General features: G+C 41.6%; 1 protein-coding gene across 3 annotated transcripts in view; it reads left to right on the top strand.

Annotated features, from left to right (window-relative positions):
• Positions 1 to 5,603, top strand: part of DEUP1 (deuterosome assembly protein 1) — a 42,547-nt gene extending 36,944 nt beyond the window's left edge. For all 3 annotated transcript variants that reach the window (XM_027467344.3, XM_072032780.1, XM_072032781.1), the window contains one exon: positions 5,354 to 5,603. In XM_027467344.3, coding sequence (XP_027323145.3) covers positions 5,354 to 5,524 — 171 coding nt within the window. In that variant the 3' untranslated portion in view covers positions 5,525 to 5,603. The remainder of the gene's footprint in view (positions 1 to 5,353) is intronic.
• Positions 5,604 to 12,331: the final 6,728 nt, after the last annotated feature.

The raw sequence follows: 12,331 nt of genomic DNA, 5'->3' as shown, positions 1-12,331 counted from the left end.
TGAAGATTAAACATCCCCTACTGGGCCATATCTCTGTACTAGTAACGATGGTGATAATTACCTGCCATTATGTGACTGCGGGAGAGACTTCTACATTTTAGCTCATTGCCTTCTATATTGGGGCACTCTGCTTCACATTGCCTTCTGTAGGGGCACTGCTTTAAATGTCTTTCCATAATACCTGCAAACTTCTGCCTTAAGTGCTGTTAGACAAATCCGGTTTCCACAGCATTTGATTGATGGATGAAATTAGAGGAATTGCAGCAACTATTTTCTGTGTGTTAGCTATTGTATTTGAAAAGGAACAGAAATGATAACTGCTGTAATCCTTATTTTTCTTGAAATGAAAGAGTAATAGAGCAGCATTCTTTCTTTCAGTCTTCATAGGGTGCAGATTACCAACCTCCATTGACAAGTGGAATAAATCCCACTTTGGCTATGGCAGCTTCTAAGGAAAAACTTTCCAGAATTCTTCGACTTCAGCTCTCTCTTTAAATTTGAGCTTTATATTCTTCCTTAGTATCTTTTTTCCATCCTTAGGCATCCACTACAGGCCCCTATTTTGTTTTTTTCCACTAGAAGATTTAGCACTCGTTTTCCAGACCTCAAACCACACAACCACACCAACTTTTAATAGAATTTACAGATTATTGAGGAATGGACTGTGGCCATCTCTCTGTCCAACAGTGATGTATGCGTCTTTGTACCCAGGAGATCCTGAACTGTTTGTGCTTGAGTCCTATTGAGAGAAAAAATGGAAGACTAGGTCAGCTTTTAATGGGGAGGACCAGTAGGCAATATTCTTGCCACATGGCACGTTAATTAGGACAGAAGAGCATCGTGACACCAACAGCCATCTTCAGGCAGGTTGCACTGGTCGTGCCCCAGTTCTGCTGTACGCTTCATAAATGTGCACACATCCTTTCTTGTCAGAGATGTGGCTGCTGGAAGATGCTCCAGAAGCTCCCAGTAGACAACAGCACCACATTATTCACAGATTACCTGCCTGGGAAGCAGGGATTGCAGTGCAGCCTGTGCTCCCAGCAGCTGTGGCCCAGCAGTCAGAGTGAACCAGCTAGCCCTCATTTATATGACCTCATTTCCATGTTTCCATCTCATAGGAATTTTAAGTGAATGGCTTTTGGTTTCTCATTGGCTTGGAAGTTTTCCTCTTTGAACTGCTAGCAGCAAAAAGAATTGTTTGGACTTTTTCAGGAAAAGTCTGGTAAACACCAGTTCTCATCCTCTCTTCTGTCAGAAGTGTCAGACAGAGATAGCAGGGCACAAAGCTTCTATTTCCAGCCAGCCCAGGGAAAATGCCCATTCTGAGACAGTTTTGCAAGCTGCAGGGAAACTATTTCCCAGCTGGCACTCAGGACAGGGTTGGTGCCAAGACAGTTGACTAGATTGTAAGGAAAACATTGCCAGCTGGTGTGTGGGCAAAGTACAGAATGAAACTATTAAGCAAGGGATGTTTCTCAAGCAGAGTCTAAGCCCAAATGAGAGGGATCAAAGCAGGTAGGAGTTCAGAAGATCAATAAAATCAAATCATCATTTATATACATATATATTTATTCAAGAAGATTATTGGCAGGTTCAGAATTGTCTATTTCTATATAATTTCTCTATATTAGCTGGAGCAAGCAGGTATGTACATTGTGCTTCCCAACCTGGATCTTTATTTGTGACTTTTAGTCACAAATACTTTGTCATGTTCCCTTCAGGTGATGGACACACATCACGTGTTCTTGCTTTCAAGACTTAGTAGAACAATAAAGAGGTTGTAGCAAAGAAAATTTAAATCAGACATTAGGAAACTTTCTAACTTTAAGGATGGGAAATGACTTAATAAATAAATTACAATGGATAGTTGTGGAAATTTTAGCACTGGACATAATTAGGAATGATTTTGACAGTCTTGATCCTACCCAGAGGCACACAGTGGTCCATGCCTTTTCTGTAATATTGTTACCTACTTGCTAAGGTATTTAGGTCTTCCAAATGTGGCTTGAAGTTATCCCAGGAATCTCAATTTTCATATACAAGCAGAAGCACATTCTTCTGAGAAGAAAGTCATCTGTATCTTCTGCCTAAAGTGTACTGCAGTGCAGGGTTAGAGGAAACTGCACCCTGAAAATTAAAATTAGGCAGACCAATTCGTAGTCTTGGTGTGACAACTTTCCAGAGTAGTAGAAGGGCTAAACATGAGAAGACTTTAATGCTCCGTGAGCATGATTTGACCACTAAACATTAGACTATCCTGAATGTTAATGTTTTCTTGCTGCACTGCTAAATGTGCATCCAGGAGTGTTGGACAGTTCATGGGGCAAGAAACAGATTAGCACTAGTAAAGTTAATCAGGCACTCTGCGAGAGAATAGACCTGGCTTCCCGGAGCACTTCTGCCCAGCAACCCAGTTTCATAACTCATAAGCATTTTGAGTAGTTTCTGTTTAAGGAAAAGACATATTTAACATGTATCACATATGGAGATATGCGTCTATATATCAGGTGCCCTCCTTCATTTCCAGCAAATGTTGAGGCAAAGGGGTGGCTCCTGTTACTGGTCTACACCAAGGAAGCACGGGGGGAGCTGACACTGTAGTAATGAAATAGCGGAGTCCTTGTTGCCTAACTACCCAGCCAGTTAGGCTGAAATCTTACCAATGAACCCATTTCTGCACAGCTCCAGTTAGAAAACTGAAAGATATAAAGGAAGCGTTATCTGAAGAAAACAAATTCAAAACTAGGGACCGTGAGTCTCATCTGAGACAGGGATTAAAGCAGTTTCTTTATAGTTTTCCTTCCTCAGGCACAGAAAGTGAAGATAATATAGGACATAGTGAAAGAACAGACCAGAGGCTGGGAAAACAAAGCTTACTTGCTAACAAGAAATTTTGCCTTTTAGACCTGTTTAGATACAACCTTCTCTCAAAGTGCATAAACACAGTGCATTAGGGACCTATCTAAAATGATAGTCAGTGATGTCTGACCCTCAGGGTAAGAAGCTGCAAGGAGCCACGATCTGCTTGTTCTGTGATAAACATTCCTCTCTCCTCTGAGGAAATTCAGAAACGTCTCATTTGGGGTTCACACTGTATTTCAAGAAAAACACATCAAAGTGAGTACCAATTGAAGCAAAGGACAGTAGCATTTTAGGAAGATAGCTTCATCGTGAGGCCAGTATGTTTCTACTGACAAGTCAGCAATTGTAAACACTGCAGTAATGAATCTCTGAGAACCTCTTGTAACTTGATGTAATATTTCTGAAGACTGGCACATCTGCCTGGTTTCCTTTGCTTCTCTCTGGAAGTGTTTTATTTGCTCAGTATTGACTCAGTGATTTTGGAGTAAGTGAAACATGGTGTTGCTTTAAATAAAGCCTCCACGTACAGTGGCTTCTTCATAATGCAAAGCTATCTTAAAACACTTCAGAGTAGTACTGCCAACTCTATCACTGAATCCAAACATCACAAGAAAATATTTATGTGACCTAGCCCGTGAGAGGGGAGGAAAAAAATTGCGTGTAGCCATAGCATTTGAAATCTCAGGAAAATCTCTTTGTGTGAAAACAATGGTGATTTGTGGGTGGGGAATCATGCACATGTTTCCAGGGAAAAACAAAAGGTGGGTGATTTCCCTCCAGAGTTTCTCTAGCACTGGAAGATCCCTGCTAGTGCAGGGAGCGATAGAAGAGTGTTGTGGGACAAGGTGAACGAATATATTTACATATTCCTACCTGGCAAATTAAGTCACTTTCTTCCCTGCCCCATTAAAACACTTACTTTTGAGGCACCAAGTAAAGGAAAATTCTGCTTTATCTGTGAATTTCACTTTAGGAACCCTGTATGTCCAGAAAGCCTGGCTCAGTCTAGAGGGTGGTATTACATCCAGAATTTATTTCTGGCTATCGTTTACTTGCTGTACTGTGAAAAGTAAGGGGATTTCTTATGGGAAATCCCTAAATTTCATCTCAAGGTCTGCTGCAAACCATTTGAATAGGATAGTGCTTTACAGCATTTCTATATTTTCTACTTAATATCTTCTGGCCTGAGAAGCTGTTAAGGGCAGTTTTAAACCAGGCTGAAGCAAAGACTGAATCTGCCTGTAGTTGCTGTGAAAATAGGGAATACCCCATTCCGATATAATGGATCCTAGAATAAACATTTACAGGTTTAATAGAATTGGCATTTTCCACAAAGCATTTGGATATTTAAATCATTTGAGGCCCTTCCTATTTGATGTACTGGCAGTCTCCTTTTTATATTCTAGGAAAAACAAAACTAGAGATTCAATGCTAACAATTCTAACAGTTATTAAAAAATATTTCAACACAGGGTTTAATTAAGATGATAATTTCTAATAATCTTACTCAATATGTGGTCACATAAAGACAGAAAAATATCTTTCTCTTAACATTTTACAGATCCTGTATGAAGTTTTTTCTCAGTTGACTGTTAAAAATTCATGCCATAAAATCATTTTTATCTTTACAAATAAACATTGAATATATTTAAACAAGCAAATTATCTTTAGACCAAGAAAAGGGTTTTGTTTTCTTTTTTTTTTTTTTTGACAGACATTCCAATGAATAGATCTTAAATATTAGCAAAAGGAATTAACAAAGAATGCTGCTTACAGTTTTAGAACTCATTCCAGCAAAGATTTATTCACATCCTTTGCTTTATACAACTCTGTGTCCCATGACAACCATTTTAAGACTGATTTTCATATGTTTTATGTCTCTGTCTACTAAATGTTCATTAAATGGAAATAAAATTTTTCAGTGAACTACTTGCAGTGAATAAAGTTTAGTACGTCCTCCGGAATATCAGGACTTGAAGTAGACAGTGCTGAAATGAGTACAGTTTTTCTTCCTTTCCTAAGAAAGCATCTTCTGAGATGGAAGAGAGGCAGAGGGAGAAAATTACAGGAGGCAATCAGCAGTACCCAACACTAGTTATCTTCTATAGTTCCAAAGAACAGGTTATTGTCCTCTGTCCTGGTCTAAATTACACAAATGACTCACATGACCTTTAGCTGATCCAAAGATTTAAGAGGTTCTGAGGCAGTTTAATTCTGTCTAACAGGATATTTATATTTTTTAATGGCAAATCTACATCCCAATGCTCTGAATGTCAGAGGTGTTTAAACATCATGTTCACATTATGTTATTTAGCCACTAGAATGCATGTAAAAATGTATGCCTGAAGTCATATTTTCTTGGAGATGTTTAAAGCTTTAGAGGGTTATTAGCTGCTCTGCCTTAAGATGTGTTTAAGTTTAAAAACTGATTATGCAAGCACGTTGTTGAATTTTGTGTTTTTTACTATTTCTTTCTGTGCATTTCTCAGTCTTCTCCTGAGATGTCCATCCTCACAAAAACAGAAAAGTTCCTTCAAGAGGAAGAGAAACATACAAAAGAGTTTGAAGAACGTTTAAATTCACACCTTGAAGAACTGCAGAGACATTCTGAAAGCACTCTAAAGAAATATGCCATGCTACAGGAAAGCAGGCATACTTAAGCCAGGCACGCAATCAACAAAATAAAGCCACGCGTAATCACTCCAGATTTTCTTAGAACTAAAATATGCAACTATCTTCTTAATGTCTTTAGGCACATCATGAATTGTATGTATTTTAACATGGAGGCTTCAATAAGATAATCATTATCCTGCAGATTTGGGTATATTGCAACTGGACAAACATTGTACATAACAAAACATTGTACTCTAGACATATTATGAAGTACACAGGGTAGGTTCATATAGTTAAATTGGGACCCCGTTGCAGGACTGTAAATGAAGACACTTTCAATTCTGTGATGTACAGAGGGCTAACAAGTGGAATCATTCCCTTAAAAATTGAATCAGACAAGAAAAATTCTCTAGATTGCACAGAAGAAGAATAATAGGGGCCTTTGGCCATGTCATAGCTACAGGCGTAAAGAGCTAATCTTTGCTCTGGTTATTCTTGGCTATAGAAATAGCCCTTGGGACTCCTGAAATGAGGTCTGAGCTTTTCATTTCTTATGGTGTGAGCCATGCCGTTCTGTGAGAGGAACACAAGCAGACAAAGCACAAACATACTTTGAAGCCATCCCTATTACTCCTTTTGCCAGACCCATAGACTTCACTTGGGACCGTGATCTCAGGTGCTTCCTATGCTTTATATTAATGCTTTGAATTTTTTAATCCCTTCTTCAAAAGCACCTCTTTTGATAGTGTGTTGGCACATTGTTTAACTACATTGGAATAGAGAAAAAAACTTACTTCAGAAAACTTGTGATGAGTCTTAGGAAAGGGCCTAAATTCTTTATATATTTCTGCAACATAAGGAAAAAAAATGTAAAACTGGACAGAGTTAGTTCAGCTCTATATGTTTTACTGAGAGCAGCCCTGAGGAGAAGGACCTGGGCGTGTTGGTGGATGAGAAGCTCAGCATGAGCTGGCAATGTGTGCTTGTGGCCCAGAAAGCCAACCAAGTCCTGGGCTGCATCAAAAGCAACATGGCCAGCAGGGCAAGGGAGGGGATTGTCCCCTTCTGCTCTGCTCGCATGGCATTTCTGAAGAAATCCTTCACTCAGAGGCTGCCCAGAGAAGCTGTGGATGCCCCATCCCTGGAGGTGCTCAAGGCCAGTCTGGATGGGGCTTTGGGCAACCTGGGCTGGTGGGAGGTGTCCCTGCCCATGGCAGGGGGTGGAGCTGGGTGGGCTTTAAGGTCCCTTCCAGCCCAAACCACGCTGTGGTTCTGTGATTCTTTGCTGAAAAACTGCATAATATTGAGATTCCTTTTATTTGCAATTCAAACTGGATTCTGTTGCTGTGTAAGCAAAACAAATTACAGACAGTGTTGATGAACCACCAATTTCAGTGAAAGAGATGCTGAAGTGCTGCTTTCCAGCATGAACTGTTGCCAACTTCCTGGAAAAATCTAGATGAAAATAATGCCAGACTGTCAAACAGCTCCAGTGTGTGAGTAAAAGAAGCCTCGTTAATATTCAAGACCACAGCAAAAATGTAAATTGTCTTTGGAAGTTATATTTCCATTATGACAAAATATACTACATCACACTTACACAAAATACCAAGATTTTAAATACCAGTTTGGCTCAGTTTGCAATAAAATGAGCAATGAAAATGAGGACATCAAAGATCCTTTACAGGAAAATTCAGGGAAATTGCTAGACTCAGCTGGGGGAATAAAGGCTGAATAAAAACATGATGAAAGGACATCTGAACAAACTAAATATATATGTGTCCTCAGTCTAAGGAGAGAGGCATCTGGGTGTTTTAAAAGGACTAATGAGGAAATTGAGGAACTTTTGTAAATAAAGCTTAATTTTAAGATGGGGAAGATTTGCAGAAGCAAGAAGACAGCGAAATGTTACCTTTCAGAAGGGCAGAAGAATGAAAAAAGGATATTAGCCTGTTAGCCAGATTCTTTTGCAGCTGCAAGACTTAAACAAGCAAGAAGTCAGTATGCCCCAGAGCTGCAAAGAAATGTGTCTGAGTCCTGTTAACTACCAAGGATCCCTGTCATGATGCGGGGCTGTGATTATGTAGAGCGAATGGTTGGAATTATCAAAAAGCGAATAAGATATTTTTTTTTTTTCTAAAGCTTTTCAAGACCTGCCCAAGCTCCTGACTTTGGCTAATGAGATAACAGAGGCAGTTTCAGCCTGGCTTTTGTGTAACGCCGTGTAATAAACTCCACGTGAAGAGCACTAAAGCTGCAAAGCACATGTGCCCGAGCAGCTGCCTTGTTTCCCAGTCCTTGCTGCACAGAGCATGTTCCACCGAAAACGTGCTGAGCCACAGAATCACAGAATTTCTAGGCTGGAAGAGACCTCAAGATCATCGAGTCCAACCTCTAACCTAACACTAACAGTCCCCACTAAACCATATCCCTAAGCTCTACATCTAAACGTCTTTTGAAGACTTCCAGGGATGGTGACTCCACCACCTCCCTGGGCAGCCCGTTCCAGTGCCTAACAACCCTTTCAGTAAAGAAATTCTTCCTAACATCTAACCTAAAACTCCCCTGGTGTAACTTTAGCCCATTCCCCCTCGTCCTGTCACCAGGCACGTGGGAGAACAGGCCAACCCCCACCTCGCTACAGCCTCCTTTAAGGTATCTGTAGAGTCAGCACAGGTCACAGAGCCAGCTCGTACCTCCTGCTCGTACCACCTTCCTCTTCACCAGCCCCAACCTGCAGAAGTTGCTAAGCCAGCAGCTGCGTTTGTACAGCCTGTGTTAAAGAATATGTTAAAGAATGATGGGCAGTAGAAACAATACGCCAAGAAATGATATACCTGCAAACAGGGACTGAAGATGTAGTGTCAAAAAAAATAATCATCATACAGCTCCAAGGCTATAAAAGTCTGAAAGTACCCATAAAAATGAAAAATAAATGAATTATTAATTGTAAGTTCAGTTGACAGGACAAGGTGCAGTGTTCTGGGGCTACGGATCAGTCAAAAGATGGAGAAGGTTTCTACTTTATGAACAGCTGGCAATGGAAAATTCTTGCGAGCTGCTGGACTTCTTTTAAAATTTTTCAAAGCTTCACCAAAAAGCTTTTTTTTTTTGTTTTTTTTTTTTGGCTCCCGCTTGAAAGGCTTGTTTTAAATAAAGAGCACAATGGTTCAAACTGCCACCAGCCTTTTGTTGCTGAAGCAAAACCAGAGGTCACGTACACACAGTTGCCAACATGTTTCGGGAAGGTATAATTTCGGAATAGTTGGTGGGAGAGGAGCTGCCAGGCCACCGCCACCCAATTTGCTTCCCAAAACCTGTGCTGATGGGGCTGGCAGTGGACTGGCAGTGAGCAGAAACATCTAAAAGTGACTTAGGAGAAAAGTGGTTATTTTTTAGTGCATTTTATTAGTGCATTTCCTTCCTACATCATTTTTACTCTCTGCTGTATGGGAAATTTAGGAAGGGAGGAGCAGCATGAAACCATGGGCGCGCTGAGCAATAAACAAGGGATGCAAACAGCAGTGACAAAATGCTGCCAACTCAGCACAAAAACGGGCAAACATGAGAACTCACAGGCATGGTTTTCTTGCTTTTCCAACGTGTGGACTTAAAACAATGGCTTAAACTTCCCCAGTGAAAGGCAGATAAATTTCTGCTGCGATCAGAGACCCCACAGAAGCCTGAATCCCCTTCTTGCTGCTGCTTTAGCGGCGGTGCAGCAGGGCACAGGATCGAGCCCTCTGCCACGCGGTCATTCAGAGCCAGAACAGTGGTGGGAAGGAGGAAGAAGCCATGAGCAGAGACAGTCAAACGAGATGAGCCCCGGGGAGTTACGGCTGCGGTGTCTCATGGCAGGCACCGAAGCACGATGCCCCTAGAGCACGTGCAGGACAGCATCCAGGCGGGTTTGGGATATCTCCACAACCTTTTTCATGTGTTTCCATGTTGGCTTTTCCTCACTCTAGGGTTCAGATCTCAGTTATTTAATCACTGGGCCTGAGGTACTGTTTGATCACGTGGGCACCCTCAAATCTAGGAATAGGCTGTAATTTGATGTACCATGCCTAAATTCCATTAGTGGGTTGAGCAACACCCCAAGACACTGACACATGATGCTCCAGACTCACTTCCCAAAGCAACAAACCCATCGGTTTGTTCCTATTACCTACTCTTAGCCACAATGCTGGGGGCCTTAAAACAGATTTATCAAAAACGTGTTTGCCCACTTACCTTATGAAAACCAGTGTCTGTGCAAAAAGCAGTCCTAAACCATCCTGTCTCTGAATTTCCTGCAACAGATGTAGAATTTACTGCGTTCAGCTCTAGGGACCCCAGCACAAGAAGGACACGGAAGTATTATAGTGAGTCCAGAGGAGACCACGAGGATGATCAAGGGGCTGGAGCACCTCTCCTGTGAAGACAGGCTGAGGGAGTTGGGGTTGTTCAGCCTGGAGAAGGGAAGGCCCCAGGGGGACCTTACAGTGGCCTGCCAGTACCTAAAGGGGGCTACAGGAAAGCTGGGGAGGGACTCTGTCAGGGGGTGCAGTGACAGGACAAGGGGAAATGGCTTTAAACTAAAAGAGGGAAGATTTAGATTAGATACAAGGAGGAAATTCTTCAGTCAGAGGGTGGTGAGGCCCTGTCCCAGGCTGCCCAGAGAAGCTGTGGGTGCCCCATCCCTGGAGGTGCTCAAGGCCAGGCTGGATGGGGCTTTGGGCAAACTGGGCTGGTGGGAGGTGTCCCTGCCGCAGGCTGGAGTTGGATGGGCTTTAAGGTCCCTTCCAACCCAAACCATTCTGTGGTTCCATGAATTTACTTATGGACTTGCCATGCCTGCTTGTACAATCCCAGACAGAGCAACAAATCCTACAAAAGTCCTGGGTCCTTGGTATCCCACCTAAGTACCACAGCAAGGATTTTTTTTTTTTTTTACTTGAAACTTTTCCACCAGGTACAAATAAAGGTGGTTCACAGAGGACAGGATCAGCAAAAGCCTGGAGCCACAGCGATGATGCAGCCACGCAGCTGGGCAGTGGATGGCCAGACCCAGGGTGGTTTGGTGCCGCCGTGTGAGCTGGGACCGCACATCCAAACCTCTGCTGGTAAGGAACTTCTCCACAATGCTTCTCCAAAACTCAGAATGGCAGCGCAGGCTCTGCCTCACCCCTGCCAGCACCCAGGGGGCATTCGAGTCTGTACCCGTACCAGCTGGGCACGCAGCAAACATGTTGTGGAAGGACAGCACGCCCTATTTCCCTGCTGCATTGAAGAGTGCTGGGTTCTGACCACGGCATTTCAATAAGCAAATATTTTCTTGACATTTGATAGAAACAGAAGACGGATCATCAATTTCTCTACGTACTGAAAACAGGTGTAGTTCTTCCTTCAGAGCACAGGCAGTGCCACTGGCTTCTCTCACTCAGTTTTGGGGACTTGGGCCCATTTCTACCACAGCCGGCCGCTCACCCGTTGTGGGAACACTTGACACAGTTCCTTTATTTTCCCAGCACTTTGCAGACACGCATAAATCTCCATTCAAACCTTGATCTCTCTTTGACTCAGACGATTTATGCTTTGAAAAACTGGTCTTAATAAATTGCTTCCATAACTTGATTTATCAGAAGGCATTGGCAGGTTTATAATGACTTCACCTGATAATGAGCACTCGTGGAAAACATATCATAAAGCCACTGCTGAAGAAGCATCTCAGCATGAGTTTTCTGGTAAAATGCTTGTAATAAATCATTCAAGTTTGCCCACAAGCTACTGTGTGCTGGGAAACGGTCGGAAACTCTATTTCTAAAACACTTCTGAAGACAACTGACACTTGGAGTAATACATACAGTGAAAAACCAGACACGGTTACACCTTAAGCAGAGAAGTTCACAGGAGCTGACATTTGGGCAACTGCCATTAATTCACTTCCCGATTACTTCCCAGTGATTTTTGACAGTTTCTGTCTACAGAGGCTTCATACCACTTTTCCAAATGTGCATTCTCCTATGCTAGCAAAAGGGAACGGGGTAGAAAATGTCAGAATCCAACTTCATTATTTACTAGAGAAAAAAAAAAAATATATATATATATATACATATATATATATAATATTTATTATATATAAATATATTTTAAGATTCAGCCTGTGAAACCAATTCTAACTCCTGCACAATGAACAGCTCAGAATATGTAACGCTGTTCCTCTCAATTAGTACTCAGCAAAATTGCACATTTCAGGGAACTGCAGCAGTCTCTTATTAGCATTAAGCTATAGGTTCGTACCAATAAACATTTGGCTCTGAAAAGATGATTACTGCGACCTGAAGAAGTTGTGGATGACAAGAGACAAAGGAAAGGCATAAGAAAAAGCAGAAATGAAACATCTAATTAGAGAAGTAATCTTAAATATTATCAAGTCCTACTGACCTTTTACCTCTTTTGTTGTTATCAGCCGGTTAATTGCTCTTATGTGTCACAGACTCAACTCTTGCAGAAAATGAAGGGGGGAAAAAAATCCCATAATGACTCTGAACAGCTTCAAGGAAAGCTTTCCAAGTCTATGAAATTATTGCTTGGGCTGATAAATAAAATAAAGTGAAAATAAATGAAAATAAATGAAACTAAACTAAACTAATAAAATAAATAAAATATTAAAATAAAAGCCCTACTTTGGATCTCTCCAACTGGAAGGAGCAGCTCTCAGTACAAAAGCACAGGAAATTTCTAGCGTGCGGCTGGGTGACCATCTTGTCTGTGTCACTCACTGTGCTGCCATCCCAACTGCGCTGCCAACTGGGTGGAAAACAAAACAAAACAAATCCTAATAATTTATCCAAACTCTCCCTTTCAGCTTG

This window comes from Anas platyrhynchos, chromosome 1, assembly GCF_047663525.1.
Source record: "Anas platyrhynchos isolate ZD024472 breed Pekin duck chromosome 1, IASCAAS_PekinDuck_T2T, whole genome shotgun sequence".
Taxonomy (NCBI): Eukaryota; Metazoa; Chordata; class Aves; order Anseriformes; family Anatidae; genus Anas; species Anas platyrhynchos.
This window is presented reverse-complemented; position numbering and strand designations above follow the sequence as displayed.